The sequence below is a fragment of the Lontra canadensis genome, unplaced genomic scaffold (assembly GCF_010015895.1).
Source record: "Lontra canadensis isolate GAN:19392208 unplaced genomic scaffold, GSC_riverotter_1.0 scaffold20, whole genome shotgun sequence".
Taxonomy (NCBI): Eukaryota; Metazoa; Chordata; class Mammalia; order Carnivora; family Mustelidae; genus Lontra; species Lontra canadensis.
Window position 1 is genome coordinate 24,191,534 of NW_022631014.1, and position 24,621 is coordinate 24,216,154.

At 39.8% G+C, this 24,621-nt stretch overlaps 1 protein-coding gene across 1 annotated transcript in view; it reads left to right on the top strand.

Annotated features, from left to right (window-relative positions):
* The first annotated feature begins 1,081 nt into the window (after positions 1-1,081).
* The window catches only part of ABHD5 (abhydrolase domain containing 5, lysophosphatidic acid acyltransferase), a 29,192-nt gene continuing 5,652 nt past the window's right edge, over positions 1,082-24,621 (top strand). The window contains exons 1-3 of the mRNA XM_032861385.1: positions 1,082-1,231; positions 13,775-13,860; positions 16,599-16,971. Of these exons, the coding sequence (XP_032717276.1) occupies positions 1,185-1,231; positions 13,775-13,860; positions 16,599-16,971 (506 nt within the window). The 5' untranslated portion in view covers positions 1,082-1,184. The remainder of the gene's footprint in view (positions 1,232-13,774; positions 13,861-16,598; positions 16,972-24,621) is intronic.

Consider the following 24,621-nt stretch of genomic DNA (forward strand, 5'->3'; position numbering starts at 1 on the left):
AGGAGAAAATAATTAAGTGGTTTACTACATGTACACAGAGGCCCAATAATGAAATTGAGACCTAAAGAAATGACCAAGGCAGGCAGTTTTTATGCTTTTTAGACAAAGAGACAATATATCTGTGAAGAACTGACAGGATATAGAAAACTTAGCTTCGAAAACTTCAATTAGTAAGGAATTCTAAGCCTAATTTGGGCTGGGGTCGGAAATTAGTAAAAAGTAGATAGGGTTGTTTATAAAGCCTTCTTGGCTCTAAATTTCCCATCTCTGGTGATAAGGCTATCTCTTTATCCTGGTGCACAGAGGTACGGTACCTATCACATGGAGATTTATTTCCTGTTTTCAGGAGGGTCTGAGTGTCCTTTCTACATAGATTCTCTTAAATAACTTTTATTTAAAATAGTCAATATGCTAAAGTAGCACTTCTGGGGGTATCCTGCCTTTGGCCCCTGTTGTAGGGAGAGGTATAATTACAAAACCAGGCAGTATCTGATGGCTAAAAGACTTGAAAACGGGTCAAGAATCTTGACATTATGTTAGTAAATCCCTCTCAATAACTCTAAGTTAACCTAAACACCGACTTTAGATCCCTCCAATATATATACCGCGTGAGGCTAACGGCAGTTGCTGGTTCTGGCCACTATTATAACCCCAGCACATCAGTGAATATTGACTTTAGAGGCTTGAGCCACCTTTTCCCCTTGGCTACCCACCTGGAGGGACCGGCTGGCGGAAGGCCAGAGTTCTCTCCACTGCTGCAGTCCCGTTCGCCAATGCAGCGTCTATCCGATACTTAGCTCCTCCAGCGAAGGTCCCAGGGTACTTCCACAATGCCTGCCTCGTGCCCAGCACTGACAGTTAATATTAGCGTTTGATGCATTAACACGGGTATTACTGACGCCACTTGCTACCTAACATTTCCAGGTGAATCTTACCGGTTCCAGGGTTGACAGCCCCACCAGAGCCCTCACGGGTTCGCGCCAGGCATTAGTGCGCACGCGCAGCTGGTGAATCTGGGTGGAGAGACCCGGGCACGCGCGCGCGCGCGGCCGCGTCGTGCGAGTGGGAGGGCGACGCATGCGCGGGCGCCGGTGGCCTTAAGGGCGGCGGAGGCTCTCACTGTCCCAGTCGGCCTGTCAGCCGGCTTGGAGGCGCGCTCAGGCGCTCGCGCGGTGACGGCGGCCATGGCGGCGGAGGAGGAGGAGGTGGACTCGGCGGACACCTGCGAGAGGTGAGTGCGGCCACGACTTCGTGGGGTTCGGGATCGCTCCTTCCACAGGGGCCCGGGTCGGGCCGGGCGGTGTAGCCGAGGACTCGTACCCCGGCCTGCCTCTCTGTCGTCCGGCCCGGCGTGAGACCGCGCTGCGCCCCGAGGACGCCCCGGCCTGGCTCTGTCCCTCCCGGGCGCTCCCAGGCGCGGAGCGCGGGAAGGGTGTGAATCCTACGCGGCCGCGCCGCAGGACCTCCGCGCGGAGGGGCCGCGGTGATGTTGTGTAAGCGTCTCCGCGGGCTCGGCGGCAAGGGTGGCCCGACCCACGCCCGGCTCGTCATCCGGGGACTCCTCGGACCCGCGTGCCTCAGGACAGCCGGCAGGCGGTGACCGGCGGTCCTCACACCTGCCTCGAGCCAGGGGAAACGGCTCAGTCCTTCGTGCACTTCGGAGCGCGACTTCTGGCTGCAGGTGCGCCCTGTTCTCCGTCCAGCCCGGGACGAGAACGAATGCGCCGCCTGGGCAGAACCTCCCGAGCCTGGGGGAAGGGGCGGCGCTTCCCTGGGGCTGTCGGAGATGGAGAACCCAAAATCGTACTGGAAAGTGCAGGAGATTGGGGGGTGTCGGGGAGAGGAGAAGCGCAGCGAGAGGGAAAGAGGTTTGAGGGTGTGGGTGTATAACTTTGGGTTTCAGAAAGCGTTTAATTTATACTTAGTGGAAAGAATGTTAACACTATATGGACAGCAGGTTCAGAATTAATAATCTTTCAGCGATCTTCCTTTGTTTCTAAGTGTTGTGGTGTTACCGGAGAAGTGTGTGTGTTTGCGCCTCAGAACACATGTATATGTAGAAAACTTTATGGAATTTGGAGGGCAGATGTCCAACGTGAAACTTTTTGATACACAGACATACTAAATTTAAATTATTCTCTTCCACCTGTAGCTAGAAACTTCGTGCCCTTGTCAGTAGACAGGTAACAATTAGTGGAAAAACTAAATTTATGAATATTATTGCCATATTTCTCAAGGCTGGTCATTTCCTTTGGAAAGTAAACTTTTATGTTTCTGTATATATGTTTAATATTTTGATAATTCTACTTAAGATGTCTGGAGAAACTTGCATATGAAACATAACCTAAATGATAAAGGTAATATGGAGTACTATGAAAGCAGTTGTATTTGGAAGGATAGGGGAGGGGGGGTGAGGTGATAGTTTCGAAATACTAGAAACTAGGTTCTTCCTTTGAAGTTTGTTTACATTATGAATGGGTCCATTGTTTTGGTTTGTTGATAAACTTCCTTGTTGAGGTAAGATGGGGAATGTCCTCATGTGGACACAAGTAGGAACCAACTGGTAGCTTGTTCCCACCTAGTTTGTCATAACACTTTTTTATCTTTCTGAAACTGCTTTTAGGTGGACTTTTTGGTCACCATATTCTTGTGGGGCCTGGGAGTCCAGGGCATGACTGTGAAAGGAATTTGTGGATGGGGTGATGTCCCCAGGTCATTGGGGACAGACTATAAAATATCTGTAGCAGCTGAGCAGCCATAGTCCCATGACAGAGATGGGCCTCCTTGGTACTCTTGGCAATGTACTTAAGCAATATCCAGTGTGCATACTAGCGTAGTCTTAACTGTACCAAGCAAGTACCTGTCCTGCGAGGTGTTGCCTAAATGTGTTTATATTAAACCTAAGATCAACCCTGTGTGCACAGTATTTCTGTTCATTTTTCATTTGCAATGGCAACTGAAAGGGCTACCAGGAGCCCACTAGTGAGTGGCAGAACTGAATTGGAGCTCCCCAGGTGTCTAGATTTAGTTTAATATCCTCTGCCATATCACTGGTGCTTCTCGGTAGAACTGGGACTCATGAGGGATGTTTGGTTCTTGTCTCTTTTGCTTACTCTCTTAACACTTTGTTACTTAATCCTTGCACTGATATAGAGCTTATTTTTTTTTTAATTTGGTTAATCAACTGGAACTATGCCAAGAGCCATTAGAGGTTGTGAGAAAATGGGTCTTTTATCAAGTTCTTGATCTTTAAGACACTTCAGGTTTAGATGGGGAATTAACATTAACAAAGGAAACAATTATAAAAAGGCGGAGGAAGGCTTTTTGGCACATATGAATCTTGTTTTTTTCTTTGTGATTTTCTCAGTGAAGACAGGCATGCCTGGAAGCCGTTTGGCTTTCAACATCTAACCATTTTCGTTGCAAGACAGTTGAGAAAGCTAAATGTGACAAGAGTAGGGAAGACTTCTGTGAATTGCTGCAAGGTTGTCCCAAAGAATGATTAAGTTGAATGATCTGTTGAGTTTAGAGGAAAGCTGTGACAGAATTGCTCAGCTGCAGAGCAGACAGTAAAATAGGTGGTTTGCAGTGGTGTGTTGGAGTTGGCTAGTACTGGCAACCATTGCTAAACTTTCAAGATTTTGCCAACTTTTGGCAGCTTGAAATCAGCCATGGTGGTAGTATTTGATATAAATACTCATTTATATTGACATCATAAAATGCTACAAGTAAAGGATTTTTTTTCTCCCCTTCTCCTCCAGTGGGTTTACCAGCCACCTACTGGATTTACATTAGAATTTGACTATAGTCCTTTGCCTTGGAGATAAGATAGTGGATTTTGCCATTTTTAAAAGACCACTAAGATCAGTGACTCCTCTCTATTGCCATCTCTCCTTCCCAAATTCTTGCTACCTGACTTCTTAAGAATCACTGCAGTTCTCAATGATACATTCTAGCGGATTTTTTTTTTCCTGGGTACTTATCTTCCTTGGGTCTTTCTCAGTATTTGACACTGTAAAGTTAGCTTCTCCTTATTACAATTCTTACCAGACATTATAGTCCTTAAGACATTTTGCTTTATCCCTTAGCCTCAGATCAATAGTCACTTTTATTAGGTTCTCTTTTTTTTTTCCATTGTTTAAATGTCACAATTCTCCAAGATTCTACTTCTTTCATCTGTGTTTTCATGTTTTGTCTTCTTTACTTCTACTCTTTGAAGCATCTTTTCTGTGGAGAGAACTAAAATCTTATTCTCATGATGGAGCCCTTTTCAGAAATCTGGTGATGTTTCTAATTGTGTGCCAGATGTTTGCACTTTATTCCTCAAATGTAAAACGTGCAGACTTGGATGTCATTTTCACATTTCTTCCCCTGAACTAAACAATACAGAGTCCAGTTTTTGCCCTTGACTTACCTATTTTCATTAGGGTGCTTATATTCTTCTGGTCATCTGGGTTCAGAACTGTGGCCTGATTTTTCACACTGCCCACCTCCATCTTCATGGCCCTGAATACCAAATCTACCAAGTCCAGTAGATTCTAAGTACATCAGCTTTCCATTTCCAGTGTCTCCTGGAAATCACCTCGTTCTGACCCTACATACTCCCTTTTCTGGTTTATAACAGGCTTTATTTATTTATTTTTCAAGATTTTATTTATTGACAGAGAGAGAGTACGCTAGAGCACAAGTAGGGGGAGCTGGAGCCAGAGAAGCAGGTTCCCCACTGAGCAGGGAGCCCAGTGTGGGGCTCCATCCCAGGACCCTGAGATTATGACCTGAGCCAAATGTAAATGCTTAACCAACTGAGCCACCCAGGTACCCCTATAGCAGACTTTAATAACCCATTTAAAATAACATAAATAACATAGGACCCCAAAGTTCCTATGCTTTCAGCATAGCTTATTTCATCAGTTACTTTTCTCTCCCCAAGAGGCACAGTCTTGTTTGTAGCAGCTACACACAGTGGCTTTATTATAGGTGCTCAGCCTGACTTAAAGCCCTTTGTAGGCAGCTTGGCTCTTATCTGCCTTTGGAGCCTTATTTCCTCCCTGTGCCCTGGGCTCTAGCCAATCTTTCATTGTTTCCCAAACAGGTTCTTTGCGCATCCTATTTCCCTTGTCTTGATTCACATGGTTTTCTTTGACCCAAAACAGATTGTGATCTCCCTTCTCTGAAGGCCTATAGTATTTTCCTAAGCTTTCTTTATGGCACTTATATCATGTTTTGTAGTGTAGTTATTTGTTTTGTCAGCTCATTGGGGTTAAAGCTTTTGTCTTACTCAAATGTCTGGTAAAGCCTGAATGGGTTTCATAAATAGTAAACTTCAATAAATGTTTATTGAATTAAACAGTTCAATATTGTAAATTTATGCTGACACAAACATTAAGATAAAATACCTAGTTATTATATATTTTGCAGCTTTATAACCTGATATTTTTCACCCTAAGATATTCAAAGAACATCAAAAGATGTTCTTTGATACACTCAATAAGAATTTGAAGTTTAGATCATAAGCTTAAGATATATTGGGAGGTTAGGAATATGATTCTACTTCTTGACCTTGGGTGAAACAACTCATACTTCTTTATTTTGCCTGTTCTTCAAAATGCCAGTCACAGACCCAGCAAATGGAGATTTCAGGCATGTGAGGAAGAACTTAAACAAATGTAAAGTCCCAGGATGGTCCACTTAATAAAAACAACACTGGATAATACATTTGAGAATTACAGATGATTCTGAATGGAGTCCTTAAGGATTTGACTTATTTGTAAAAGCCATTCAGAAATATTATATTGTTAGGTTTTTAGTCTAACCTCTTTGTTCTATAATTCCTCATTCCTGATTGTCAGTCATAAAGAATTATGTGTAAAGATGATTTTATTAAAAGTTATTATTCAGTTTGAGACTTGGGATTTTTAGTTTTTATCTAGTAGATAAACTTATTTTAGAAGTAACATGAAATGCCACTTGGATTTGTTAAGAAGTGTAAATCTAAAAGTACACCTGTAGTTTTCTTTTAAGTATGTTTGGTGCTGTGTCTGACTCCAGGATGGTTTGTTTACTGTATGAGAGAAGTTAGGAAACAACTGGGGAGAAAATATCACCAGCATATAACTGTGTCTAAAATACTGATTCTCCAACTCTGGGTCTTTCATAGTTACAAGTTATAGGGGGTAAATAGTTAAAGAATGTGAATTAATGTGTTATAGTATATTAGAGGGCTTGATTGACCTAATGGTTAGTGATAATTCAAATCATGTGAGCTATTATTTATTTAAAATAAAAGGGCATGATAGGATTTTCCATTACCCAGGAAAGGCCCTTATTTGCAAAAGTGTTGTAATGTCTTATTTGAAAGTTGTTAATCATTCATTGGTTGAGGAATTATTTCAGAAGAATATGTATATTCATACCTCTCTTTAATTTGGATATTTACAAAAGAAACAAAACCTCATAGTTTCTCTAAATGAGAGAGACTACTGTACTTAGAGTAGGATAGAGAACAGTAATAAACAACTTTTCTCTCGTGGTAGTACCAGTATAGAGATGGAGGCCATTTAAAAAAAAATTGTAATATAATGAAATCCTCTTTACTTATAACCTAATTAGAAATGTTATTTAAGTGGCCAACAGTGTGTGGAAATTGGCCAGACGTTTGTATATTTTCTTCAGAAATCTTTGAAACCTATTTCACAATATTTATAGATTGTGCAATTTAGGTTTGGTAATACTATAGATAGTCAGCTATGTCTAAGAGAACAAAACAGGGATTATAAGGATACGTAAATGTTGATGGCAGTAGGGTATAAGTACAATGCTATTTTATTTTATTTATTTATTACTTTAAAGACTTTACTTATTTATTTTACAGAGAGAGAGAAGGGGAACACAGCAAGCAGGGGGAGTGTGAGAGGGAGAAGCAGGCTTCCTGTTGAGCAGGGATCCCAATGTGGGGCTGGATCTCAGGACTCTGGGATCATGACTTGAGCCGAAGGCAGATGCTTAAGGACTGAGCCACCCAGGCACCTGAGTACAATGTTATTTTGAAAAAAAAAAAAAAAAAAAAAAAAAAAAAGATTAGGTAAGGTCTCCTGGGTGGCTCAGGTCCTAATCCTGGGGTCATGGGATCAAGACCCGTGTTGGATTCCTTGTTCAGAGGGCTGCCTGCCACTCCCCCTGTTTGTTCTCTCTCTCTATGACAAATAAATAAAATCCTTTAAAAAAAAAAAAAAAGATTAGGTAGAAAGTTAAGAGAAAAAGTTCAGTGTTTTATCGCTCGAACTCAGGATGTTTAAAATCAGATTCTTAAGTTAATAAACTCTGTTAATGTTAAGCACATCTTTTTTGTCTTTCCTTAGAATGCCACCTCTAGTGTAGTCTTTCAAGATTTTTTTTTTCTTTTAGCTTGGAAGTCTGCTCACTAAAAAGATTCTTTCTCTATATTTATTACAGAGTTATAAAGCAAGATTCCTTGTACTTTTTTTTTTTTTTAATAGATGCTTTAGGGCTTAGATCCTCAGCAAGGCTGAGAGTTAAGTGCTCAGCTGATGTGGCTGCGTAGAAAACCTTTTGGTGCACTTTTTGATACGTCTTCCTGTTGTTTTATTTTTTTTTTTTTTAAAGATTTTATTTATTTATTTGACAGAGAGAGATCACAAGCAGACAGAGAGAGAGGAGGAAGCAGGCTCCCTGCAGAGCAGAGAGCCCGATGTGGGGCTCGATCCCAGGACCCTGAGATCATGACCCGAGCCGAAGGCAGCGGCTCAACCCACTGAGCCACCCAGGCGCCCCATCTTCCTGTTGTTTTAAATAGATGTAGTCCCTATGGTGAATGGCTTTTTCTTTATATTGCCTTTGACATTTGGGTTGCTTCCCAAGTTAGGGCCTCAGTAGTGGATGATGGTGTTTATTGATTATCTGTTTAAATAAAACAGGGAAATTGAGTTTTGCTTTTCTGTTTATGTTCCAAAGCTATGAGGAGGAAGCCCTGTATCTTGTTTACTGTTTTGTTTCCTTGTTTACTGTTTTATAGCTGGGACATATGAATTTAATTTTTATTTTAGATTTTGTGACCTTGTCAGATATCCAGCCATTCTTCTAAGCTTCAGTCTTGGGTTCTTAGTTTCAGTCTTCCACACACTAAGCCTAGAACAACACCGGAGGACATAGGAGATTTTGTGGAAGGGGCAGAGTCTCTTTGAAGATGAGATTAATTTACGTGGAATACAGGTGATGAGGCTGAGTGGGTGTTTTGGAGGGTTGAAGCAATAGATGTTGCAAGCTCAACTGTGGGAATTTGAGAACAAAGGGTAATCAAGTGAAGAACAAAAAAGATAGACCTCAGCTTTCCTTTCACTGTTTAAAAATGTTTCCTTGAGCCAGTTATGTGTGTGGGACTCAATTAGATAGAGTATCTCTAAGAAAGAAGTAGAAGACAGTTTCTCTAAAACATTTTATCTGGTTTAGGCAAAGGTGATTAGACAGTAATATTATCAAGGCTTAGGAGAAGAGAGGAATCTCTACAATTCCATTGAGTGAAAATAAAATATTTTACTATGCTTTGTTTATGGATTTTTTCAGTTTAAATATACTTCAGGGGGCGCCTGGGTGGCTCAGTGGGTTAAGCCGCTGCCTTCGGCTCAGGTCATGATCTCAGGGTCCTGGGATCGAGTCCCACATTGGGCTCTCTGCTCAGCAGGGAGCCTGCTTCCCTCTCTCTCTCTCTGCCTGCCTCTCTGTCTACTTGTGATCTCTGTATGTCAAATAAATAAATAAAATCTTTAAAAATAAATAAATAAATAAATATACTTCAGAAAAATTCCACTTAAAAACAATTATCTGCTTTGATGAAAAAGTTGCTGAGAAAACCTGAAGAGGGTTAGTGGCTCTTATGGTTGTAGAGTCCTGATTTTTAGTGTAATGCACTAGACTTGCAAACATGAAAACATTATTTTGCATTTTCTCTTTGCACTAAGCCTATTGCTAGGAGGCAAAAATGAGTGGACAAGACATCCTATCCTTTGAAAATTGGTTTTGTGAGGAGGGTAGGCATAATTCCTATTGCAGGCTGTTATATAACATTTTAAACTTGAGGCTCTGTACTTAGTAGGTATTCAGAGAATGTAAATTTTTTTTAAAGACTGAAATGAAGATTGCGTTTGTGTTTTCTTTGCCCCAACCTGATGGCAGTTGGAGCAATAGTAGACTATAGTTCATTTGACTTTTTGTTTTGTTTTGTTTTGTTTTGGGGTTTTTTTGGGTACTGACCTCTGATTTTCTCTGGCAAAGAACTGTGCTATGATTTGAGGGCTATTTAAGAAAACTGATGAGATTGAGTTGTAAGTAACTTCCTCTTGGTACTAGCTCCTATTTTTGTGGCCTAACATAGACTTTGATGACCATTCCTGGTCAATGACAAAACAGCTTCAGCTTAATAATGTTTACTTTTTAAATTTTAAGCTCCAAAGATCATGAGATTCTTTTAACTGCTTGTTAACAGTGTTTTTTTAAAACAATTGATAATTGTTGAATGATTGAAAAATTCATTGCTAAAACCTTGAATTGTTTTTCCTTGATAATTTATAGCTTTATATATTTACAAATAGACTAATAATAATGTTTCTATTATGTTTTTACCTTGATAATAAGTTATATGAAACATTTGTGGGGGATGCCTGGGGTCCTATCCTCTGATCTTGTTAATGTCGAAGGTTTGAAACTAACACAGAGAAGAACATTTGGAATGGAGCCTGGTTATAATGCAGGCTATTATGTATCTTTTTTTTTCATGCAGGCCTAAAGAATGTGACTTTGTCCTGTGACTTTATCCTGTAGGTCATGATAGCACCTCACATATTTTAAGGAAGGTAGTCACCTGAGAAAAAAGGTCTTTGATGTCACTTGGAATTGGATTTAAATCTCTACTTGTATCATTTCCTTACTACCTTGATACTCTTGGATCTGGTGCTTAACATTCCTAAACCTTTTCAGATCTACAAAATCTGAGTGACTTGGATTGAGAATATATCCTGTATTGTGAATGACTTAATCATTCTGCAAAACACTTACCAAGCAGCTGTTCTACCTAATGCCCAGAGAAATTCTATAAGCAGGCAAATGTAGGATGAGCCTTCAAAGCTTAGAAAAAGCTGGTTGTTAGAGCCACCCATCCAAACTTAGTACAGTTTTCTACTCACACCTATTCTTATTCATGTATTTTTTATGGTTATTAGTGGTACCTGACTCAGAAACCTAGGAATCCTCTATTACACATTTTTTCTATTCAACCAGTTATCAAATCCAACCTGTTTTACTTTTTTCTTTTTAGCATAAAATTGTATTATGATTAAATGCTTAAATCTTAAGTGTTCATTTGCTGAATTGTATAATCCAATCACCTGTTAAGATAAAGAATGTCACTATCATCCCAGAAGATTCTCTTAATACTCAAGTGATCCACTTGTAATTCATTGTAGCCAGTACATTTCAGATGGAGCAAAAACTTCATTTATAACATCTATGTATAATAATATGCATTGGTGAACACAGAGTTCTTACCGTTAAGGATCATACAGTTGGGTAAGGATATTGGTGAGTAAATAAGAATGTTGTAATACAACTTGAAAAGGAAGAGAATCGATCTTGAGAATTGGGTGATATCCTGCTATCCTGATCTAATCCAGTTTGGGTATATCGGGAAGGGGGAATGAAATCTAATCTGAGGTTGGTGAGAGGTGTAATGGATCATGAAGAGAAGGGGAGATGCATATTCCAAGGATATTCAGCACCAGGAAGTGAGAGAATAGGGAATATTGTATGGCTAGAAAACAGAGACAAAAATGATACTTAGAGTGTCAAGTAAAAGGTTGGAATAGGGCTGTTTCCTATTGAAGGTCAGCTAGAAGTACCTTTGAGGTAAGGAGTCATGCAAAATGACAATTCTTTGTCAATTTCTATTTCTGAAGTACTTTTTTTTATTTTAAAGATTTTATTTATTTATTTGACAGATCACAAGTAGGCAGAGGTTGGGGAAGGGGATGCAGGCTCCCTGCCCAGCAGGGAGCCCGATGCCATGTCTCAATCCCGGGACCCTGAGATCATGACCTGAGCCAAAGGCAGAAGCTTAACCCACTGAGCCACCCAGGCGCCCCTCTATTTCTGAAGTACTTCTGAACCTTAGTTAAAACTCTTATTTTAGGAATTACTAATTAATGCCACATAATTTTAGTGAATTGTTTTGTTGTCATCAGTATAATGTCAACTACCATTTGTTGGATGTTTAAATATTTTATCTTGGAACAGACTTCATGCTTCATATTTGTGGTAGTCATCCCCAAAGATAATAGTCTCCAAAGCTGAGTCCATTTTCTAGTCCTCAGAACCTGTGTTGTTGTTGTTTTTGTTTTTTTGTTGTTGTTTTTGTTTTTTTTTAAGATTTTATCTATTTATTTGACAGAGAGAGACCTAGCAAGAGAGGAAACATAAGCAAAGGGGGTGGGAGAGGGAGAAGCAGCCTCTTTGCCTAGCAGGGATCCTGGCATGGGGCTTGATCCAGGACCCTGAGATCATGACCCAACGTGAAGGCTCAACCAACTGAGCCACCCAGGTGCCCAGAGTGTTACTTTACATGGCAGAGATTTTGCAAACTTCCAATTTAACCAATTGAGTTAGAAACTGAGATGGGGGCACCTGTATGGCTCAGTTGGTTAAGCAACTGCCTTCAGCTCAGGTCATGATCCTGGAGTCCTGGGATCAAGCCCCACATTGTGGGGGGAGGGGGTGGTCCCTGCTCAGCAGGGAGTCTGCTTCTCCCTCTGACCTCTTCCCTCTCATGTTCTCTCTCTCTCAAATAAATAAAATCTAAAAAAATAAGAAACTGTGAGATGATCCTGGGTTATCTGGGTGGGCCCTAAATGCAAGCACTAGTGATTCTATAAGTGAGAGGCAGAGGGAGATTGCAAACAGGCAGGAGAGAAGTCACATAGAAGACAATGTGGTAATGGACACAGATAACTGGAGTGACCCTGCCACAGATATAAGAATACCAGCAGTCACCAGAACCAATAAAAGAGCAAGGAATAGATTTTCCCCAGAGCCTCTGTTGGGAGTGTGGCCCCGAATAAATTTGTTGTTTTAAGCTCCCAAGTTTGTGGTAATTTTTAGAACAGCCATTGGAAACAACGTGTTTGTTATCTCAGAACATACATTACGCATTTCCTTATGTGCATGTGCTCCTGCCCTTTCCTTCACTGGGGATGGCTGAACTGCCACTTTACCTTTTGAAATAATCCCATTCATTTTATGTAGATCTAGCTCAAAAGCAACTCCCTGATGCTCTCAAGAAAAACTAATCACTCTTACCTCTGTTTGATAACTGATGTTCCGGATGACAGTAAATACTTGTGGAATGAATTAATTCCATCATGTAATTATAGTTGCTGGGTCACCTGTTTCCTCCATTAGATCCTGCCCCCTTTCATATAACATTGTATAAGTTGAAGGCATACAACCATGTTGGTTTGATACATTTATATATACCCTTTATATGCTGCAGTATGGTTATGATTTAGCTAACACCTCTATCACATCATGTAATTACCATTTCTTTTTTGTGGTGACAACATTTAAGATCTAGTCTCTTAGTTTTGAAGTATACAGTGTTATTGACCATAATCATTATGCTGTGCTCTAGATCTCCAGAACTTACTCCTTGTCTAGTTGTAAGTTTGTATCTTTTAGCCTGGTTTATTTTTAAATATTCCTTGGCCTTATTTTCTTGTGTCCATCCCTGTTGCCAAAGCCTTGGTTCAAGGCCATACCTCACATCTGAAACCTACAGTAGTTTGTCTTTCTTCCTCCTTGGATTCATTTTCTCTTTCATCAGAAAGCTTTCACTTTAAATATTCTTGGTCAGGTGCTAATGCCCTTGCTGTCAGATAAGTGCTGGAGCTCCACATTAACCCAGATTGTTAGGATAAGCCTGTAGTCTGCTGCCACCAGGCCAGGAGTTATATGCTTATCCTCTCCTTGGCTGGCTATGAGCAAAGCCAGTCTGTTCCAGCATCCTGTTCCCATACCTTTCCTTGCTCGTTGCTTCAAGCTTGATTCCTTGTTCTCTTTTTTAAACTATCTTCTGCCAAAGGCCTTGGTCATTCTTTTCATCTACTATTTGTTGGATCCCAGAGATGTTCACTAACAGTTAACCCAGTCACTCTAGGCAAGTTATACATAGGCCAAACTTCTGCATTTGTATTAGGGGTGCATTCCCACTCTGAACCATAAACTTTGAAGCTTAAAAAAAACCCCAAAAACAAACAAAACCAATTTCCTTTTTAATAAAATTTTCTCTTCTCTCAACCTTAAGATTTTATACCTGCTTGTGAGCCTACCATTTAAGTGAACCCACTCATGGTCTTTACCTTTTCTGCATTTCCACCCTGGTAAGAGGCTTTCTTACAGTGGGTTGGGGTGAATGCCTTTTTTTGTCTTTTCTTGTTCTGCCTATTTTTTATTTCTGCTTGATTACTTAAAGTCTGATTATCCATAAATATGGATTTTGATATCTACTTGTAGGTTCACAGGCTGAAGTTGAATGTCTGTTCCCCAGTACTTTACCACAATAACTTTGTATGTATTAGGTGGATTCTGCCAGATGTAGATCGCTTCACCATCATATAGACAGTAAATTTCCTATTTTGCTTTTCTTTAAATGTAACAGTTTTAAGTTGAGAAGAACATTAACTTATGTCTTTGTATTTTCTTTTTGATGCTCTAGGTCAGGATGGCTAACTGGTTGGCTTCCCACGTGGTGCCCTACATCTACATCACACCTTAAAGAAGCTGAAGAGAAAATTTTAAAATGTAAGGTTTTCTTTTTGTAAGTTGCCTGAGCTGTTTGCTAAGATCACACTGCCCAGAAACTGGAGATAAGATTCTGTGGTGTGTTAGTTTGTTAGCAAAAGTGCTTTTTCCCCGTTTCCATGTCATCAACAAGTACAGAAGTGTTGGAAGGCAGGGGTTCTTAAACTTTTGGTCGTGGGTCCCTGTTATACTCTTAAATTGGTAAGGGCCTTAAGGAGCTTTGTTTATCAGTTATAGCCATGACTCTTTACCAATTAGAAATTAAAACTGAATTATTTGAAGTATGTTAATTTATTCATTTAAAAATAATAGGAACCCATTATAGGTTAAAATAAATAATATGTTTTCTAAAAATAACTACTTTTCAAATAGAAATACAGTGAGAAAAGTAGCATTGTTTGCAAATCTCTTTGATTTCTGGCTTAATATAAAACAGTTGGATTCTCATATCTGCTTCTGCATTCAGGTTGTTGGTAATCACATCTAGTGATCTCTGTAAAACTCTGCTTCATATCCATCAAAGAATGAGCGTGAAAAGGTATCTTAGTTTTGTTATTAAAATAGTTTTGACCTCATAAACCGCCTGAAAGGGTCTCAGGGACTCCCCAAAGGCCCCTGACTACAATCTAATAGGCTCTAGGTGTTCCAGAATAGGTAGCTTTGTAGAATGGAGCACATACTGAAGTAGAACAAGATAACTTGGTCCAGGCCCAGATATGCAACCAGATGATATCAGCACCTTGGGTAAGTCACTTTCTCAGTTTCCCACTTGTTATCTGTAAAATGAAGAGGGAAGAGGTAGGGTGATCTTTAGCGTTCCCTCTGGTTTTAGTTTCCTAGGACTTTTTAATTGTGCATTTTAGTGGTGTGGAAACCTTTTTATAAATTTTCTTATGAGCAGTGAAATTTACCCAACTTGTACTGTCAGGGCTATCCTGGTATCTTTGGGTATACTTTTTTTTTTTTTTTTTAAGATTTTATTTATTTATTTGACAGAGAGATCACAAGTAGGCAGAGAGGCAGGCAGAGAGCGAGGGAAGCAGGCTCCCTGCTGAGCAGAGAGCCCAATGCGGGACTCGATCCCAGGACCCTGAGATCATGACCTGAGCTGAAGGCAGAGGCTTTAACCCACTGAGCCATCCAGGCACCCCTTGGGGTATACTTTTAAGCAATGTTGCTAATTGTGTAATTTTGTTCTGCTGATATATTTTAGGCGTGGATTCAGAAGAGCAGTTCACATACATGATTATTGTGGATATATGTGCAGATGTTTGCCCATGCCTCCTTTTCATTCTCTGTACCACAAATGGATTTTATTTGTGCATTTGAATGATTCAGGAGTAAGCGACTGTAACTGAATATATCCATAGGAAGAGATAGTTAGTCATCTTACATGCATTTATAGCATGAAAATAAATTTCTATTCAGTCTGTATACTTGGGTAATCTTGTTCTCTACAAAGCTGGAAAAGTTGACATTGTGGTTTACTAAAATAAAAAAAAATCTTGTCAGAAGATATAAAAGGGTGCTAGATGCTCAATTTATGCATTTTACAAACATAAGGATTCCCTACTGCTAAATTCTAGGGATGTAAATAGGAATGAGAATTGGCCCTTGGTTCAGTATCAGATGTGAAAGCAAGTGACTTGTAATACAGTCGGGTGAGTGAGCTATCTATTAGAGGTTACAGATGGTTTGGAAATATGCACACATCTGTGTGCAGAATGCTGACGTGGTTTGGTTTGGTTTGGTTCTAATGCTGCTGGATCATCTCTTCTAAACTGGTATAGCATTTCCCCCCATTTGGAGGCTTGGGCTCTGTTAATATTCTAAGTGAATGCTGGGTTTCCTCTTCACTGCTACTGTGTGGTAACAAAACCCAAGATTATTTCTTTGGTTAAAGCACAGAAACTCCCAGTTCTCCAGTATTTGTCTTCTGCAGATGAATATGCACAAATAAGTGCTTTATATGAAGTGTCTATATTTAGTTGATAATTTAATGTAAAGGAATTTCAAATTGGTTTTATCTTTAGTCAACTTGGGGGAGACTTAAAGTATTGAGTCCTACAGCACTGAAAACAAGTAAAAGTTTTTATCTACAAAATTGTGATTATTTCTATTTTCCAGGGAGATTGTTGGACTTGAACCCACACTACCTGGCACCTCATGCCAGGACTTCCTGCCATGCCCTGTTACCTCTTTCCTACTAAACTTTGAAGTGACTCAGGATTTCAGTTAGATGTTCAGTGCAGATACTGCTAGTCTATCCTTAAATTCATGGTTACTTTTTAGGGAAAAGTGAGTCTGACTTCAATCTTCAGTGATTACTCTTCAGCTGTTAGACAAATTCAAGGTATTCTTTTGTTATTGTCTCCAAAGTTAGAGACCTTCAAATAATGTGTCCCGTGAGCACTGAGTTCCTCTCTAGTTCTAAGAGTGTAAGACCCTCATTTGGCGGATGTGAAAAGAGCTAACATGACTTGCCAAAAGACCTTGGCCGCAGGTACTTGAGAGTTATCTGAGATAGAACTTCCCAATTAGGTGTAATATATGGTAATTGAGAATTACTTGCTTGAATAAGATGTAAGCTTTTTTTTAGGAATGAGCTAATAAAGGCTAAAATCATAGGAATGGATACCAGATAATTTCTAGATTATTTATTTCTGATTTCCTTTAAAATATTCCCCTTCTCAGAAGTAGTGAAACTAAGCAGAATTTCTTTTTTATGTTTTCATTAGGTGTCCCCTGCACATACAAAAAAGAACCTGTTCGTATATCTAATGGAAATAAAATATGGACACTGAAGTTATCTCATAATATTTCAAATAAGACTCCACTTGTCCTCCTCCATGGTTTTGGAGGTGGACTTGGACTCTGGGCACTGAATTTTGGAGATCTTTGCACCAATAGGCCCGTCTATGCTTTTGACCTGTTGGGCTTTGGACGAAGTAGTAGGCCCAGGTTTGACAGTGATGCGGAAGAAGTGGAGAATCAGTTTGTGGAATCCATTGAAGAGTGGAGATGTGCCCTAGGACTGGACAAAATGATCTTGCTTGGACACAACTTGGGTGGGTTCTTGGCTGCTGCTTACTCACTGAAGTACCCATCAAGGTAAGTGAAACTGACAGAAGAGAGGCACCCAAGTGCTAGTCTCTAGTTCTTGTCCTTGGTGGTGGTTGTCTGAGCCTTACAAGACAGATTCTCTTAAAGGAGGTCATATAGCCACAACCAATGGCCGATTTAGTAGCCAAAATAATGATGTCAAGGTTTTCCTGTTACACATGCTACACATTAGTAGAAAGCTTGAGAAAGGACTTTCTATTTGCCAAACTTAGAATGTCTACAATTTAAGCCACAAGTAAAAACTGTTTTGGTGGTATTGTTTATCATTATTGTTATCATTAGACCTGTGTATTGAGCAGTCTTTGCCTAACTTTTCCAGGTTATAATAAGCTCTAAGACAAATGCAAAGGTGAGAAATTAGAAGCCTTGTGTGCCAATGATATCTTTGGGCTTAGAGCAAATCCTTCAACCTTGAAGCTTTAGTTTTCTCACTTATAAAGTACAGAAAATATATCTGCAAGTTGTATCTGACAGGGCTTTTATTATGCTGTGCCCCTACCTTTATGGCTACAAAATTATTTTTCCAAGTAATTGAATTAATGACTTCAGAATTTTGCTTCAGAATCTTGTAATATCTCTTATCTTTACCTTATTTTCTCATACTATATCCTATTGTTTCAACTCTGATTGGAGGTCATTTGAGTGCTAAGAAAATAGAAGGAAAGCTTTTTTTGCTTTTTTTTTTTGCTTAACTTTTGGAAGGAAACAAAAAAAAATCAACATTTTATGTTGCCAATGTATTTTTCCATTGGACTAATTTTTAAATCCAAAATTGCAACCAACTTTAACATTGAAGTCTGTGAATAAGAAATGGGATGATGATGGACATTGGGGAGGGTATGTGCTATGGTGAGTGCTGTGAAGTGTGTAAACCTGGCGATTCACAGACCTGTACCCCTGGGGATAATAATACATTATGTGTTTATAAAAAATAAAAATTAAAAAAAAAAGAAATGGGATGATGGTTATTTTCAGACTGCACATATGTACCTGTGAAGCTGCCCCGTTGCATAACTCCAGGTGTGCTGTTGACACAGAATTGAAATGTAGAGCAGCAGCCCTGTGTAACTGAGGTTTTCTTCCCCTGGAACAGCCGACTTTTTCTCTGTAGATTCTTTATCTCAACTTCAGCATTAACACTTGGTTTTTCTGGAGAGTTTGTAGTTCTGTGTGTGGTAGATGGTGTAGTCTTGTCACTTGGCAGACCCCTTCTCTCAAAAGAAATCCAAATTTTCTTTTTCTAGTTGGCTTTTAGGGTTTACTGTCTTTTATTGTGTTCTATTCCCAATGGAAAGTAAGAGAAGATGAAATGGATACCTTTCTGGCATAAGATAACAGGGCCATTGGGGTGGGGGTTGGTTGGGCTTTCTTTGTTTCTTATCAGGAGTTTATTATGTCTATCTTGTGGTATTTATTCCTTGGCAACATGATACAGGACTATATGGGTTAGACTCTGGCCATGAAACCCCTAAGTCTTAGAATCCTGACCTTTCATGGCTATTTATTATTTGTCAGTTGGTGAGGTTTTCATTTGCAGTTATGAAGTGCTCTGAAGAAATCAGTGATTCAGAAGAGAATGAACACTTTGAAATAATCTATGAAAGAGAATAATAACATAGTTTGAACAGCATGGTGGGCAAAACGTATCTAAAGCAAAGCCAATGATCCCTGCATTGGGATGACTACATTTTATAAAATGGGTTTTGAATGCTTGTAGCTAATGCGAGGAAATAAAACTAAGTACTATGTCAGGACCAAGAATCACTAAGTATTAGTAAATAGATAAATATGAGAATGCTTGAAATAATTAGCATGTTTTAAATTGGCTGAATTTTTAGAAGAACTATATAGACCGTGTTGGATATTGAAGCCTGTGTTCTTCACTGCATAATTTGTATTATTTTTTTAAAAATTTCATTCCTTAAGATTTAATTTATTTATTTGACAGACAGAGATCACAAGTAGGCAGAGAGGCAGGCAGAGACGGAGAGAGAGGAGGAAGCAGGCTCCCCACCGAGCAGAGAGTCGAACGTGGGGCTTGATCCCAGGACCCTGGGACCATGACCCGAGCCAAAGGCAGAGGCCTTAACCCACTGAGCCACCCAGGCGCCCCCATAACTTACATTATTAAACACAAGTTCATTTCAAAATCGTGAGATTCTCTGAATTTTCGATATCCCAAATCCCGAGTGAAATTCAGTCAGACGACTGTGGTTGGCACATAGTGGGTGCCTAGTGTTAAATGAATGAAACAAGGAAGCCATCGGACTGAGGTGGCTCTAATGCTCTGGTGGCCTACATAAGCAAACCAAAATTTAAGCCTGTAAGTACTTGAAGATTATGAAATTAAAACCTAGGAACAACCAAACACAAATAGCCTAATGGGCTTTAAGCCAATCAGATAGTTTCTTTGCTTCCACACCTTTTCTATGCAAGTTTTATTCCGCCTTTCTTGGTGGAGCACACCTAACCACTCAGGTATGGCACTGCTATATTCAAATTGATTTTTGCTCAAATAAACTCTTAAAGTTTTCAGTATGCCTAGTTTATCTTTTAACAATATTAACTGAGGATGGAGCTACATGCTCTAAATGTCTCTTACCTAACTCACTTGATCCAGCTTTTCTAAAAAGTTTTTTTGTTTTTTTGTTTTTGTTTTTGTTTTTGTTTTTTAAAGAGCAGTGTTAAGTTTACAACAAAATTTAGAGGGAGGTACAGACGTTTCCCAAATAATTCCTGCCTCTACATGTGCATAGCCTTCCCCACTGGGACATTTTTATTTTGCAGTCATGAGATTAAAGTAAATCTTTGCTTTTCTGAAAGATTTTTCAGGGAGAAGGATGAGAAGAGGGAGGAAATGGTCTACTAGAGATCAAATGAGATTCATTTAATTTCCTTCACTCACTGTGCCTTTTTCCTTGTCTCTTTTTTTCTCCTAATGGACTTTGAGAGAGCTACTTCATTCTTTGCCTCCTCAGGTATATCAAATGTATTCTTTCCCCCCCTTTTTTTTTTCTTTCTGAAATAAAACAATTTCTCCTTAATTCTATTTAATTACTGTTTCTATGCATAAAGGAAAAAAAACACAAAACTTTTTATTTTTAAAAGATTTTATTTATTCATTTGACAGAGATCACAAGTAGGCAGAGAGGCAGACAGAGAGAGAGGAAAGGAAGCAGGCTCCCTGCTGAGCAGAGATCCCTATGCGGGGCTTGATCTCAGAACTCTGAGATCATGACCTGAGCCGAAGACAGATGCTTTAACCCACTGAACCACCCAGGTGCCCCACAAAATTTTTTTTTTTTACTTAGTCCAGAGCTATTTCCGTCCTCATTTTATGGGCAGCCCCATTCATTTATTCCTTGTTTGTTTTTGTTTTTGTTTTTTAAGATTTATTTATTTGAGAGAGGGAGAAAGTATGAGAGTGCACGGGAGTGAGGGGAGGGGCCAATGGCTACTGAATAATAAATATAGAGAGAGACTCTCAAGTACACTCCCAACAGAGTGCAGAGCCTGACACCATGGTTGATCCCACGACCCTGAGATCATGACCTGAGCCAAAGTCAAGAGTCAGAGGCTTAACCAACTAAGCCACCCAAGTGCCCCTTTTCCTAGTTTATTTTTATAGGACAGTTTGAGGAGAAGAATGAAAGTGCCTAGTTTACTAGACTAATATACTTGTTTAGGAAGCATTCTTTGCTAGAGAATGGGTAAAACCCAATCCATTTTTTTCCCCTAATTTTTGGTACATTAGGTCAGCCCGGGTGCTTCATCTTTATGAGCAGCAGAATGCCTCTGTCCACAGAAGTGGTTTTATGGCGTAACTTGTGGCAGTGGCTGATTCCTGATATGGTTGGAAACTGATCATTCAGCAACTGTGATGCTTTATGTAAAAGCACCTGGATAATTCCTCCATTGAAATATTGGTGATGACTAAAATCCTCTAACATTAACATTATATTCCTGTAGGTCGGTTGTGTTTAAAGAATGTCAAGTGACTGTTTGTGTTTAGAAGGCTTAAGGTGTGCTGGGGAAGAGACACAACTTAACCACCCGAAGAGTAGGAAGCTGTTGAGGGTTGTGAAGGGGAGTAGACAGGTCTGTGAGAACTCTTGATGAGAACCTGGCCCAATGTGGTACCTTAAAGAGGTGCCATGTAAGCTGAGGTTGAGTATCAAAGGGAAGTAGCAGGAGAACATTCTATGCAGTGGGTCCAGAAATTGCTATGTAGACATCTGAGCCATTCAGGAAAGGCCATGTGGCTGGTGAGCAGAGAAGTTAGGAACTGGTTTGTAGTTGGGCCCCAGCCTGATTCCCATGTTCCATCCCTTCAGATGACCTTTGTTCATCTCAGTTCTCTTACTGTGATGTGTAATAGAGATGCCATTGTAGTTTCACTTGTAAATTAATGTGCTGTGTCACAAGCAGTAGGGCCACTCATGGTGTGAGGTGTCATGGGCTGCCATTCTGCCTGATCCCTTAATGTCTGATCCCTTAATGTGGGCCTGGGGAGGGAGTAGACCAAGCCAACGTGAATAGCCCAATATGCTATCTCCTTTCTTTCGTGTGTGCACTCACTTTTTGCTGTTAATTTTCCTTTCCTTCTGGCCCCTGCTGCTCAGGACACCATAAACACCTTGTTATAAACTAAGGAAAAGGAGACTATAGAAAGTTTTATTAACTTAGAAAGTGTTTAGCAAAGAGAATAGATACAATAGAAGAGGTTACAAACTGGTCTTTACTTCTGCACAAAATGACTTTGAGATCATCGAACCTTGCAGCCCTGCCTGGCTCTATTTCCTGACTGTCCAGAGTGGGCTGAGTGTTTCCTGTCCTCCTCTCTCTAGAAGAAAGGCGGCTCTACTTGACCTGAAGTTGGAGATCTTTTGTTTGTTCTCTGGACCTGCTGCATTCTCCCCCCAGAGGCTCAGAGCCAATGGGAAATACCTGGGGCTAACTTCATTTTGAGAATGCCTTGCCTATACACTAACTAGAGTTCTTCCTGTTCCTTTTCCTTGTTCCTTTCCTTGTTGTGTAAATGTGTCCTGTAGATTTTCTTGTGCATTTTGGATCTGAGCCTGAGTGTTCTTGTTGTATTATTTCTGCCTGGTGCCTGACTTTAAAGCTCATGAAAATCAGGTTTATATATTATACCCTTGTTAGCATTCAGACTCAGCTATCATTTTGGAGCAGATGTTAGCCACTGCTTTGCCCTTTAGGCTGTAATCTGCTCACTGTTTACCGTCTTTAAATTCAAGACTTGCTCTGATGACTAACCTGAAGAGGAATGCCTCTTTGTTTAGAAGCTGATGAGCTCTTTTTCCTGCTCTGCCGGTTCTTTGTTTTTCCTGTCGTTGGTGTTTGTTTTTGTGTTGTTTTTTTTTAATATTTTATTTATTTATTTGACAGAGATCACAAGGAGGCAGAGAGGCAGGCAGAGACAGAGGAGGAAGCAGGCTCCCTACTGAGCAGAGAGCCCGATGTGGGGCTCTATCCCAGGACCCTGGAATCATGACCTGAGCGGAAGGCAGAGGCTTTAAGTCACTGAGGCACCCAGGTGCCCCTTTGTAGTTTGAATCAGTCTCTTGCTTCTTGACAAAGATGTCTGATAGGATGACTCAAGTGTGCTGTCTGGTTAGACCCATTCCTTACCCCTGGGTATGAACTAACAATCCCATCAGGCTACCTGCTATGGAATATTAGAGGGTTAGATCTAGATTACTATAATAGTTTAGATATACATTGAAACAAATTAAATTATCAGATGAGGAGATAATCTTTTCACTGGAAGAGTTGGTGAGAAGATAGCCTGAGAACTTGGTCTGGTGCAACATAACCTGTGAGCCAAAACCTGTGATCAGGCTTTCCTGAAGAATAAAAATTAAATTACTCACTGCTCACATGGTTCCAGCTCCATGTGAGTCTTCCCATGCTCCCTGAAAAAAAGTCTTCTCTAGTAGTCTTCCTAGTTTTGCTAGTATAACTAGGTAACATTTACTAGATATTTATTATTCAGTAGCCATAACCTAAGTGCTCCATATGGTCTATCTTTTTAATGAGTCTTAAAACCAAAATAAGCAACAGTTATTTTCTGAGGTCTTTTACATGTAATGATGCAGATGATATATAATTCCAGTTTAGACAGTTTTGCAGAGTTTTTAAAAAATTGTTTTCAGACTTTTTTTGACTGTAACCCCTCAATAAGAATTATATGTGTGTGTGTGTGTGTGTGTCTGAAATAAAAGTGTCATGGAAGGCTTGTTACGTATTTTTCTGTTTCAAATTATACAACTAAAAAAGACTGCAGACTGACCCCGAGTAAATTTTCCTACCCACTAATAGGTAGTGACCTGCAAGATTCCTATAAGAAATAATGGTGTTATAATGTCATCTGGGGACCAGAAGAATCCAGATTGGACTAAATCCTAGCTTATTCTATGAATATAGTTTTGGGGGGTTTTTTTGTTTTTTGTTTTTTGTTTTTTTTAATTTGACAGAGAGAATATGAGCAGGGGACAAGCAGACTCTCCATTGAGTGAGGAGCGCAACATGGGGCTGGATCCCAGGACCCTGAAATCATGACCTGAGCTGAAGTCAGATGCTTAACCCACTGAACCACCCAGACGCCCCTATGAATATAGTTTATAAAATTTGTATATTCTTATAGACAGGGACTAAAAGGAAACCTGGAAAAACACAATACTCCATATGTTTACTGAACACCTACTATGTACTAAGCACCATGCTAAGCTGAAGACAGATCGAAAAATTGTTGGGTCATTTCACTTCCTTTAAAAAAAAAAGTCATCTTCTTAGGGCGCCTGGGTGGCTCAGTAGGGTAAAGCCTCTGCCTTCGGCTCAGGTCATGATCCTGGGGACCTGGGATTGAGCCCGCATCGGACTCTGCTCAGCAGGAGCCTGCTTCCAGGACTTTAAAAAAAAATTTTTTTTTTTTTTAAAGATTTATTTGACACAGAGTGTCAAATCTTTTTTAAAAAATTTTTTTTTTAAAGTCCTCTTCTTTACTATATAAACTTTGCATGATTTGTTAAACTGGCATTTTTATCTAGGGGCACTATTTTGAAGATCCATATCAAACTAGGCAAGCTAAAACGAAGGTGGAAACAACAGTCTCTTAGCTAGAGATAGATGAGACTTCCCCTCCTTCATGTTTTCCTTTGTCCTCTCCCTTCTTGGGTTAGCAGGTAAGAGCTGAGAGCAAACTGGGCAGGATATCAAAATAAATTCATAACAAAATTTAATTATCTTTCAGGGTAAAGTATGTTTTGATGTATCGGAAATCTTTGCTGCTTTCAACTAGGTGACTATTTCATTAATCCCACCCAGACCTCTGGCGTGCCTTCCCTTCCCCTTTCCCTCCTCCAGATCTCACTGTAGACTGGAGTAACAGGAGTTTAGGGAGAAGTCATTATCAGTTAGTCTCTGCCATTAAAAAATAAACTCCTTTCCATCCTCCTTCCCATGCACTACTAGAAAATATTCTCCTAAAACTTTTAAGAATGAAGGCACCCTTAAGTTTATGGAAATCTCACTTATCACGTATCTCCACACAGATTGGTAGTTACGTTCTACAGATGCTTTGAATCTAGAGTAGGGTTAGGACTGGCCTAGAGTTGA